Genomic DNA, 12,489 nt, shown 5'->3' on the forward strand with positions numbered 1-12,489 from the left:
AAACATAGACACTTAGGATTATCTGTTCCCATTTTTGTATGGAAATCCAAAATCCATAAAACCATTTGTTAGGGTCAAGAAGATATTTACTTATCTTTTACATATTGGCTTGAGGTTTTTTTGGGGAGCTGCCTTTGTGTTTTCAGCTGTTATGGTACATATTTATAGCTGAATTCTTCCAGTGGCCTTTTAGTATATCATCCTCTCTCCTGATAGAGTGTTTGGAGCAGATCTGACTGATTACTTTTCACCATTCCATTAAGACTTCCTGCTGGTCACTCTGGTCAGCTAAACTGGAACTAGCACATAAATTTTTAATATACTGCTCTTGGCCTATGCAATGTTGCTTTAAAGTCTGTTTGAAAAGTATATTGCTCCAAAGTAACAAATCAGCCTTGTGATCTAGTTATTCCCATTTTTCCACAGAAAGAAGAGGACTTTTGAGCATGCTTTCACTTTGCATATCTTCTCATAAACATGCACTCAAATTGCAAGGGGCTTAGGTAGAAGACTACTGAACTGAAAGTTGCTTACCCCTATAGAACACAGCCAGAGACAAAGCAACAAACAGCACACCTCCCTGAAGTCAAGGTGCATAGCATCCAAGGACAGCCATGTAAAGGCTTTCAGGGTGCTTACCTGAAGCTGTAGTTCTTTTGGGTGGACTTTTGTAAGCTCACATATATGGATTTATGTGCCTGTACAGAATAGCATTTAGAACATTCTAAACCTAAAGAGAAGTTTTAATTGGTCCCTGCCCTCATTAAATTTCATAAAAACACTCAGTACACACTCTGGAGTAATTAATATGCAGTGTGCCTTGTTTACCACTTTTGTGATCATTGGACATGGAGTGAAACTATAGATTAGACAGGATGTGAGAAAGGCATCCCTTGGGGAACTTTGAAATTTGTGCTGGAATGAAAATATTGACTTCTGGGTGTTCCCATTTCCTAAATATCATTTGAGCCAACTGCTGATACCCACACTCATGTGAGGATGTTCTGACTTTCTGACATCAGCTAAGGTGTGAACTGGCCCTGCTAGGTGAATGCCAATTGGTATAATGGAGTGATAAAAGGACCAATTCCAGATATTGACTTTCAAACACACCTCAGTCAGAAAAGCATATATTCTCTACATGACCAGAATCCTCTGACTGTGAGGAAATGGCAGTATGCTCCGCAGCTTGGAGTGAAGTGTCTGTTGGAACTACATCTATCATGAAGCATGGACTAGAGATGTGTGGAAGATAGGATAGGTCGGTCTACCACCCAAGGAAGTATCTGCCAGTGATCAGGAGTGATAAGGAGTGCAAAGCTACAGTTCCCATGGTACCTTTGAATACTGAACCATCTTTATATGGAGGTGGGCCAATGGGATGACCACTGTGGTTGAAGCCATGACCCCTAAGAGACACTGGATCATGTTGCAAAATAGTGGATGAGAAAGCTCATCAGCTAAGAAGTAGATGACATCTGCTGTCCCTTGGGCAAGTACGTCTGGCTCTGGTGAAGTCTATGAAAGTACCAATAAAATTTTGGGCCCAAGATGGTGAAAGATGAGTTTTGTCCTTATTGATCTGCAGGCCAAGAGGTTTTAGAAGAACAAAAGTGAGCATGTTGCTTGAGAGTTGTTGCCAATGCAATGATAAAAAGCCAACTGCCCATAACTGCAATGCTCCTCAGTATTGTTCATGATGTGATGAGTGTCATAACTTTGCATAAACTCTCCTTGCAGTAGCAAGGCTGAATGGGTGGAGTTTGACTTGGAAGGGTCCAGTGCAAACCTGAAAAATGGGAGTGACTGGGGTTGGACTGGAATAGGAAAGCAAATGTTTTGGACCATTTCTTGCCTCTATATATATATATATATATGTATGTATGTATGTATGTATGTATGTCTTTCAGTCTCTCTGAGGCACACAAGGCATTCTAAGTATCTATCTGATGATGCAGTGGGAGCCCTTTTTAAAGAAGACCTTGGAGGCAATGTAGCCCTGAGTGGTGAAAAGAAAAGAAGAAAAACCCAGAGATTATAGGACAGAAGAGTGAAATCTCTGCTTAGCAGCGCAGAGGGAATGAGGAAGAAGAGGGAAGAAAGAAAAATAAACGCAGAATTTATTTTTAAAGAAAGACCATGAGGCAGAGAACATTCCACGAGTGGCTTGTTGCAGCAGCAGAAAAGAAAGCACTGAGGGGCAAAAAGAAGGTGCACCTGAACCAAATGCAGAGGAGCAGGGCTCCATCCAAAAGCTCTGTTTAACTCTAGGATGTTCCAAATGCTGCTCTGCACAAGTGCATAAATCCTTATGTGTGAGTCACAGAGACTACAAAGAAGTGTTTTGACACATATGTAAGCAAATCCCACAACCACCACTTTCCTTCCCTGATTGTTAAGTTACAACAGTAGAAAATGAATTAGCCACCCTTTTGCTGCTATTTAATGACTTCTCAAGTCATCTATTTAACAGTGGGGCTGGTCCTGAAGAGTGATTCAGCAACCAGTTTGCTTCTTGGCTATATTTTCTTTCTAAAACCACTTCCAGACAAACCACTCCAAAATCGCCGAGACTAAACTGAAAGAGCGTGCCACAGCTCGAATTAAGCATGTCCACCGTAGCACTGAATTTGGTAACATTCACACATTCTGTTTCTTCACCAATACATTCTACACTGCTTTCCTTCCTTCTCTCACCTGACATCTTCACAATATGTACACTAAGCATGATACAAACCTTGTTACGAGTAGCATCACAGCTATGGTGCATCAGTGACAGCAATAATACCTCACATTAATTATATTCAAATAGTTTATATACACAATTACTTTTGAATGTTTGTAAAATAATTCAGTTTTAAAATATCCAGCTAACTGGTGCTTCCCCTTTAGATATATACATTTCACTCTGATAAAGGACTGATTACAACTTACTTCGGATCTGCTTTTTTATTTCCTTGGCTGGATCCAACCAATTCTGAAAAGAAGTATTTAAATATTTGAATCAGATGTGCAAACACTTCATTTGGAAATTCATGTTAAATAAACCAAACAAGTAAAATGATCCAGCTAAAGTTCAACACTCTTAAAAGCTTAATTCAGTCGCAGTGCCTGTAAGCCTCCAGACCTGGAGGACTACAGGTAACCTATGCAAGGCAGAAGGAGCACGGAGGCAAGGATTATCTGTGTGCACCTTCTGCCCAGCAAAACACTGAGATGGTGGATTTCAGCCACCTAAGTGGGACACTTCCGAGTGCAGGGAATGGAGGCTGAGAAAGGATATTTCACATCACGGTGGTGCCTGTCTCCTCCCCAGCCTGACCCCTGAACCTCATCTGACACAGCCAGTCTGTTTGATTCTGCACTGCCTGAGAGGGGATAGGGAACACGCTCTAAGACCCAGCTGTGAGGTCAGAGCACTTTTCCCACCAGGTCTCCAGAATATCCAGTGGTTGTCTGGACAGCATATGACATCCATAGGATCGCAGTGCCCATGACATTAACTGTAGGACTTGACTTGCAGGCAGAAAGCAGTGTGAGCCCAAAGTGCATAACTTTGGCTGGATCGTGTTCTTGTGTATTGACTTCTAAAGTATTGAACACTGTCAGCTAGCTCCATACATGCAAAAAGCTAGCATACCTCCGGTTCTGTCAGGACGTCAGTGTAAGACCAAAGGCAATCCCTATTCTCTCTGCCACAGTATTGGCTTCCTGTCTACATTAAGGATATAATATTGATTCACCTTATCTGATGAGTTACGTTGAGCACGTAACATGGGCTGCCGCTATTATGTTATGGCTAGTGCAGGGAAAGCCCTTTGGGTAAAATCTCTGATGTAGCACAGCAGGCCTCATTACATATTTTTGGAACCCTTGGCATGACATCTTTGCAATGTGACAAGAAGGACAAAAGATACTGCTTAAAAGGTAAATAAGCTCCACTGAGGACATGGAATATCAAGTCCTCTGGAACAAAAACATAGGGATACACAGGTCTTTTTGTAGATGGTCAGCCATGTTCTTTTTTTATATTGTGTCCTTTGTGTGGGCCACAGTGAGGAAGCCGATAGAAGTAGAAACCACCAATTTAAGATTTAAGAAGCATACCAATCAAACCAAATTGTTTGCACTCACTACATTTCCCATCATCTCGAATAGGTGTGAACAACTTGTGAGCCTCCAGATATTGTTGGATTGCAGCTCCCATTATCCCTAGCCACCACAATCAATAATGGAGAGTGATGGAAACTGTAGTCCAGCAATATCTGGAATGCCACAAGTTTCCCACCCTGATCTACAAAGTCCCATTCAACAATTTCCAGAGCATAGATCAGAGCTTCCATGCAGCAGTGTAAATTCCTTCCTTCCAGACCAAAACTCAAATGCCAAACTCTGGACTATCTCATCCTAACTAATGTGATATAGGAGGCTGTGTGTTCAATTCCAGGGAGCAATGGGCACCTGCTCATATATTGAAACGCTTTGTTTTCTTACGTGTTCAGTGAACATAACGCACATTTGTAGCCCTCTAAATTACCCTGTCAAGCATGGATCCCATTTATGGAACATCTGGTGTTTGTGAGACTTTAGGTGGAATCACTGCACAAAATGGCACAGTTGGCACTGTGTTGTGGTGGGATCAACTTTAAAAGTACTACTACTAAAATTATCAGCCTGGCAGGAATCTAATAAAGTCAATGCATCAGTTTGTTTGTACCAGAATTAATATTAAATTATATTAATGTAACAGCCCTGTGTAGGGCTATAAGGCTGTTATTGCCCTGGGGATATTAGGAAATCTAATTCCATTTCGGTATTAGGATATCTCAGAAAGAGCAGGAATATAGCAGACAGCTATTTATCTTGCCTCTTCAACAATGTGGGAACAAGTAATAACCTGTTTATAGAGCTGGTGCATGTAATGACTCTTCCTGGATTATTTCCTCAGTCCTGCAGAGATCTAACAGGAACAAACAGTTGTACCATCTCCCACACTTTCATCTCTTCTGCTTTCAACTGACAACCTAGAAACATCTTATTCCAGAGTTTAAACAACCGGCTGTAGGTTAACTCTGGGTTGTTTAACCTCCATCAGTCCAGAGTGTCCAAGTTCCAGCATCAGAATACTGACCCAGGAACAGGGTGATGATTGAAAAAGAAAGTATGGGAGGCAGTACACTTGCTTATACTGCATTGCCTTGGTAAACCATGGTTTAAACACCCACAGGGTGTCAAACATTTCAAAATGAGATACAATCCTTATTTGCAGAAAATAATTATCACTGAATGGCCAGATAAATAACCTGTTTTGAAGCCAGACGACCTTCACAAACACAAACGCAGCCTCTCTGAGGTTGCTATATTTGACCTCTTTCCCCCTATTTTATTTTCATACTATGATTTTTTTTAATCATGACTTTTCCAATACCTTGACTAATTTTACCTTTTGGTTTTCCATGTCTCTGTATGTTAGCCCAAAGTAGTCTTTCTCCAAGAGGTTCAGGTGTTCACATACTTTGTCAAATAGTACTTGGCCCTTTGAGCGTTTCTATGGGAAAAAGTAGAGAAGAGTTCAAAACATAAAACCCTTTAAAATCAATTCTCAGAAATGTGATAAGCTATTAAACTATCTTGAGCTAATCTAGACCAATTAAATTGTCTCAACCTAATATATTTTAATTTCCTACAAACACTCTTACTTTACAGAATTTTGTATTTCTCAAGGACATTTTTCTTGGTTTATGGCAAGAATTGATGGAAATGAGACTGTTGAACCAAAGAAAGGTTCTGAAATTCTGTAGTTTTCCTATTGTGTCCAGATCCATAAAACATTTTTTGAGAATGCTCTTCCTTTACACATGTACTTGATGAAGTGTTAATGAAAAAGTAACCTGTTTTGGATGACACAGCAGCTGTGGATTAAGTGACCTTTTGGGCACCATGAATATGGAAGCCCCTGCCAAGAGTTGCCAAGATTTGCTATCTCATCCGAACCTGTGCCGCACGGGTTACTTGAAGGTTAAACCACCCTCACACAATCCTAAAACAGACTCTACATTATGTAAGAATCTCTAAATTTTCAAATGCCTCCCCCTCACCCGGGTTGAGATAACATGACAATCCATGGCAGCCCCCCAACCAGGGCTGGCATATTCACAATAGCAGCCAGCATGTGCCACAGCTCCTTGCAGGTAAATTAATCCACAGAGGGCTGTCATGTTCAACTGCCCCAGGAGATGTCTTGCCGTGGCTTAGAATGGCAGGGTAAGCAATACTAGGAGTATATTTACATATCATTTGAGGAATCAGCTTTCCAATGATCAGAGCATATGAGACAGTTGTGTGGGCAGAAAACAAATGAATCAAGAACAATAGGATGATGCTATAACCTTTAAAATACAGCCTGTTTAAAAGTATACTCATCCTATACTTAAGCAGCAGGTTTTGTCTGTTTATTATCTATAGGCTTTGAATAAACTAGACAATTCCATTTTAGTAATCCCTTTTTCAGCTTACACTGTGTGTGCATGTGCGTGTAGAACTGCATTGTATAAGAAGCTGAGGTGAGGGATTTTAAGCCTCCCCCTGCAGGAAAAAAGTTCCCCTGAAGCGATTTCCAGCAGGAGTAAAGTCCCCGGTGAGGGCAATGGAGACTTTCTCCTATAAATAGCAACCTTTTGAGCTGGGGTCTGAGAGTGCGCTCAGAGACGTCAGACCAAATCACTAGCACTGAAAAGGCAGGAAGAAGCAGGTATATTAGAGGCTAAGAAAGAAATTGCAAGACTGAAGAGATCAGAAGAATATGCAAATAGGACAGTGAGGCGATCTGACTGCAGTAATAGCTTGTCATTCTAATGAGCCTTTTCTAAATCTACAAATAAGTTCATTGTAATCAGCTCATTTATCCCTAAGTGCTGCAAACAATGTTAGACATTAATTGGTTAATATATAGTCATGCATGAATAATTTACTTTACAGCAACAATGATTTCTATAGTGTCGAACTGCTTAAAGTTTTCATTGTTTTTCCCTACAGAAGATACATATTGGTTTGCCACATATTTTAGCAATAATGGATGACTAAAATTTAGGAGACATAAAGAAACCATCAGCAAATTCATAATTTGCTGGATAATTATAAAGGCAATTATGCTGATTTAATGCAAGGCTATATTTTGTGGGTATTTCTGAGGATAGAGAAATAATGAGCATGTTTCCATAACTTCAGCATTAATTATGCCTTGCACTTAAAACAGAGGAGGCGATTTTACAAATCAATTGTTGTTCCAACCAAATAGGTTGGGTCTCGGTGTTTTTTTTTAATCTAATAATATAAATCTAAAATTAGAGTTGATGATATGACAATCTCCACAAAGTGCGTTTTAGTCACAAATAAAGAAAGTGAAAGGGAACAATGGGTTGTATCCAATGGCTGCAAGAGCAGAAAGCAGCATTTGCAACTGATCTTTATCTTTCTTTTCTCTGTTCATCAGCCCAGTTTCCCAGTGAAACCCTTCTTCAAAGAGTCAGTGGGCCCTCCTGAAAGCTGTGGACTATACCACACAGTGATGCAACGTGAAGAGGGAAATCAACCAATCTCTGCACCGAATTTCAGGCAATTCCCCCTCTATTACCAGCATTTATGGCAGAGCCCCCACCCTTCTGGAAGAGTTCTCTTTATATGAATAAGTAGCTTGTGGGTTTATCCAGGCTTAATGAAAGAAAGCACATGCCAGGGGCATTCTACTAATCAATAGCAAAGAGACAGATGAAAAAATAGTCGACAGCCTCCATGATAAATTTCAGGAGATGGAGAAAATAAACAGGTAAATGTTGAATTAAGGAACTTGAGTTAACTAGCAGACTGGATACAGAAAGACCAGGAGCAGATCCTGACTTCAACCACTGACCATATCTTTCCTGCAAAATTCATATGGATATAGCTTTTCCTACGTGATGACTGTTATCTTTCACAGAGCCTCAAATGGACTTCTCTGTGACACTGGTGGTAACAGAATGGAATTACTTAGAGTTACGATGTTCAAAATCTACAATATTAATTTATTTATCCACACATATATGAAATCCAGAATGAAGAGTCTTAATCTTGTCCTCCTCTTTGGCCCCCCCTTATTTACTTCTAAAGTGATTACTCTGTTTCTAATTCAGTGCTCAGTTATCCTCACATACTGGTCTATAAGAGAAAAGTCAAATTAGTATGGGAAACTGCAGTGAATTTCCCCCTTTAGAAAATAATAAAGGAAGTGATTATCACAAAATTTACAGCAAGCTATTTTTGTATGTAACACTGCCATCTCATCTGAAAAAGAACAAATAGACACAGTCTGTTGCAAAAGGGGAAAAACTTATTTGGTTTTTACAGGTGGCAGTAAAACTTTACACTTAGTACAACCTCCATAAAGAAAACAGATGTACATGGAAAAAATGACAGAAAAGGAATGCAATTTAGTAGATTAATAGATGAAATGAAAATTCAGGTATTTGAATTTCCCACCTATTAAAGAATGCAAAACTTTCTATTTATAGTTATTGGACACTCTGTATATGTTCATGCAAAATCAGCATGAATAAAAAGGCACGATTTTCCTCCCTCTCTCTGTACATAGAAAACTTTGAACTGTTACTGATTTCATAAGTCATCAATGTACGTACTCCATTCACTTCAAATAATGTCTCCCTAAGGCTGCAGTTTTAAGCATTCTTATTCAAATATATACAGTGCTGCAATAAAAATGATGACTCTTCTGAGCTAAGTTATGCAATACAGGGATATTAATCCTCATGTCTCTTCCAGTGAGTTCAGAGGAATTACATCAACGGGTCTATTCAAAGGAAGTAGGCCAATTCTGGAATTAGCAGTTTGTTTTCAGAACAAATCTACTCTCCATGATAAATATGGAACAGAAGAAGCAGGCCTAAGCATACAATGGTACCAAAACCCATAGCAATGGTACCATCATGTGCTCTTATGATGTCAACTGGAAAAAAGTTAGACTTCCAGCGCCAAGGTGTTTGTAAATAATTTGCAAAATACACAATTCGGTGTTTACACTGCATGAATTTTACTATTTTCTTTTCAATAATGTTAAGGAACCTTTAAAAGAGTGAAGTATATGCATACAACAGATTCCATTATCTAAGTCAGGCTGTAAATTTATCTATCAACCTGAAAATATCCCTCAAGAGAGAGAAGCCTGGAGGTTTAGTCAGTTGTCATAATCATTTTGTCTGTAGTACAGTAATAGCACATGTCCAGCAGCCCTTCTAGATGAATGATTTCATTATTTCCAGTAGGCTAATCTCTGAACTTCCGGGGAACAATGAACGCTGCGTAACAGCCCAAGCTCCTTCCTTGTGACTGGGGCATTTCAGAGTCCAAACAGCAGTAAACACTATGCCCATCTTCACTCTTAGTTTGTAAGCAGAACAGATTATATATAGATGTGGGTGGGGATTGTGACCACATTATCATTTTGACTGTATCCAGTTATTAGCCATTCTAGAATACTCACACATCCTTTGGGCAACAATGGTGAAATATATAATCCATGCCATGTTAATCCAAAGACCGTCAGTTTCCTCTCGTCTTCTGGGTGTGAACGGAGTATGAGACTGCTATTTACTGCCTCCCGCCCACCTGCTTTAAATCCCATACTGCATGAAGGCAGAATGTGCAGAATGCCATGCATAGTACTGCATTCACTCAATGTAAATACAGAATTATGTTAGGCATTACTGGTATTACTAATAGCAAGCATTGTACCAAAGAAGCACTCAATGCAGCCTCCATGCTTGAGCACTGAAGCACATAAATCACACAAGCTGTCTCTTTCTGCCATTTGAGAAAGGATTAGGGAACCTGATTAAATAACTCGGTGAAGAAAACCTTGTAACGTTTCCACACACACCCCTCCCTTTACTGAAGCATTAAGTGATAATGCTTAAAATATAAAAATAATATAAATAAAATATAAAAATAAAGTATTATATAAAATAATGCTTCCTGTTACACACTTCAGCAAAAGTTATTATTTCATGTATTGATTATTTAAATGTGTATAAAAGCCATCTATTAGCATCATGCCTTCTATATCCAACTATGATACTTGCCTTATTATATTTATGTAACTCTATGCCATGTTTACAAACGTTGCAAATGCCATTTTTATGAAAAGTATCACATACTGCAGTACCTCCAAAAATAAATGTAACCTGGGCAAAACATATGTAGTGGGTACACTACCAATGGGAAACACACAGCCACTTGCAAACATATACACTTAAAATTGTGCAGAAAGGCAGAATAGCAGGTGCCATCTGTCTTATATTATCTGTGTTGATTTTGATCAATTACGTTTTATTTATTATTACTTATTAATTAAAGGCTTTCTTATCCAATCCTATCACCAAAGTCTCAGAATCTGAGCAAATGCTACTCTGCAAAGCATTAATTTATTGTTTCTTCCTTTAAAATAATATAATTACAGGCAGACAACACCAACATTTCACCCTGGCTGTTTCAAAGGAAAAACCATAAGAGAGAGAGCCTGCTCTATTGTTACATTACTTTTTATACTATTACTACAACTGGATACCATTCACTATGGTATCCTCCTGCAGTGGCTGCTTGGATGGGGAGGTGGGGCATTGTTCTACAGTGGTTGCATTTCAGAAGGTGGAGCTGGGGAATTGGTGCTCTGTCATGGTGCTCTTCATCTGTGGTGCTATTTTATTCTACCTGAAGCTGCAGGAGAAGTTATTTGGGGATGTGGACCGAGGTGAAATTAATATACTGAGGACATAGTTCTCCCTCTCATTTTCATCAATGCCAGGTGAAACTGGGGGGAACTGATGCCTGAGCAAGGCTCTGGACTGGACGAGGGCTGACAAATGACGCTGGTGGTTCGTCTGCCCAGCTGAGTGGTATTCAACCTGTGCAGGGAACTGCATTTCCTATGAAAGACCAGACATCTAGCATAGAGGATGCTCTGAGATCCATCCCTGTCACTTGAAACTCCAGTGACCAGATGTGACTCTATCTAGATAGAGGGAAGTCCAGCCATGGTTATTCTGGTAACCTCCTAGCTGGGAGACTGAAATGCATTGTATGTGAGGCTCACTGAAAAGATGAATCAAAAACCTTAGAAAGTTCAAAAGAAAGTGATGCCAGTGCTTCATCAGATGCACGGGCTTCCATCCCATTTCTAAGTCAGAGTCACCATGCTGCTGATGACCTTTAAAGCCCTAAAAGGCTTGGGACCAGAATATCCAAAGGAATGTCTCCTTCCACATATAGCTGCTCAGCCCTTGAGTCCTTTTCTGAGGCCTTTAGGGGCCCTCACAGAAGGACAGGTTGCTACAAGCTATAGCATAGCATAGCATGGCCTCTACCTTTCTTCCCCTTGCCTGGAATCCAAATCAGCATACAAGGCTTTCCTCTCCATGTTATCCTCACAGCAACAAGCCTATGAGGTAAGTTAAGTTGAGAGTCTGGCCCAAAGTCACCCAGTGAGCTCCACAGCTGAGTGAGGATGGGAAGCTGGACCTCCCAGGTCCCCAGCCCAGCACCATGCCACATGGTGTTGCGGCTTCCACTTAGGAAGAGCTCCCCTAAGAGGTTTGTTTGGTACCTATGCTGTCTTTTTGGCATATATCCCTATTCCTTTGCTACAATTTCAGTTTGATTAGTCAAATAATATGTTTAAAACATTCCTGCTATGAAGCATTTAAACTTTGCTGTGAATAGATCAATATTACAGCATGTTCCCACGCATGTCTACTCACAAGTAAGCCTCAATTAGTGCGCGCACGCGCATGTGTGTGTGTGTTGGAGAGAAGTCTTAATAAAAACTCTAATTCATATAGTATCTATGTTACATGTACGGCATAATGCAAATGAAGTATCATGAGAAATAAGCCTATTATACAGGACTAGAAAGTATTGTAAATACCCAATTAAGGCTCTCCTTTTTAATTTGATTTCATTTTTTATTTCACTTTTATGCAGTGGTGTTGGAAACCAATGGCATTACTAACAATCCATCCGCCAGTATCTGTGTGAAAGCAGATGTCTCGATGCCTACTTCTATTAACAAGCACAAATCGAGTGTCAATGGCATTGTATAATATGGCACACTTTCTATTGGGGCCGTTCTTCTTTTTTCAAATACTCATTGAGCTTACAATCCTAAAAAGCCAGCACTAATCTAAACAATCCCCACCCCCAACAACCAAAGGATTGCTAAATCCTGATAAGAAGATTGGTGACCTACTCATTCTGGAATCAGACCAAATTAGGGCCTTTGCTCATGACTTCAGCAGCACAGATTTCAATCGGACTAGTATAATATAGTAGTGTCAAGAGAAGAGTTTCTTACATTTTAGGAAATCAAACACACATACAACTCTCATTGTTCAAGGCATTAGCCCATGTTTACATTAATTGTAAAGATTTGCTGCTGTTAGGCAT

General features: G+C 39.8%; 1 protein-coding gene across 22 annotated transcripts in view; it reads right to left on the reverse strand.

Annotated features, from left to right (window-relative positions):
• Positions 1 to 12,489, reverse strand: part of EPB41L3 (erythrocyte membrane protein band 4.1 like 3) — a 142,733-nt gene that overhangs the window by 47,946 nt on the left and 82,298 nt on the right. For all 22 annotated transcript variants that reach the window (XM_044426250.1, XM_044426254.1, XM_044426255.1 and 19 more), the window contains exons 4-5: positions 5,444 to 5,548; positions 2,935 to 2,977 (exon numbers count right to left, since the gene is read on the reverse strand). In XM_044426250.1, coding sequence (XP_044282185.1) covers positions 2,935 to 2,977; positions 5,444 to 5,548 — 148 coding nt within the window. The remainder of the gene's footprint in view (positions 1 to 2,934; positions 2,978 to 5,443; positions 5,549 to 12,489) is intronic.

Source organism: Varanus komodoensis, unplaced genomic scaffold (genome assembly GCF_004798865.1).
Source record: "Varanus komodoensis strain SLA01 unplaced genomic scaffold, ASM479886v1 scaffold17, whole genome shotgun sequence".
Classification (NCBI taxonomy): Eukaryota; Metazoa; Chordata; class Lepidosauria; order Squamata; family Varanidae; genus Varanus; species Varanus komodoensis.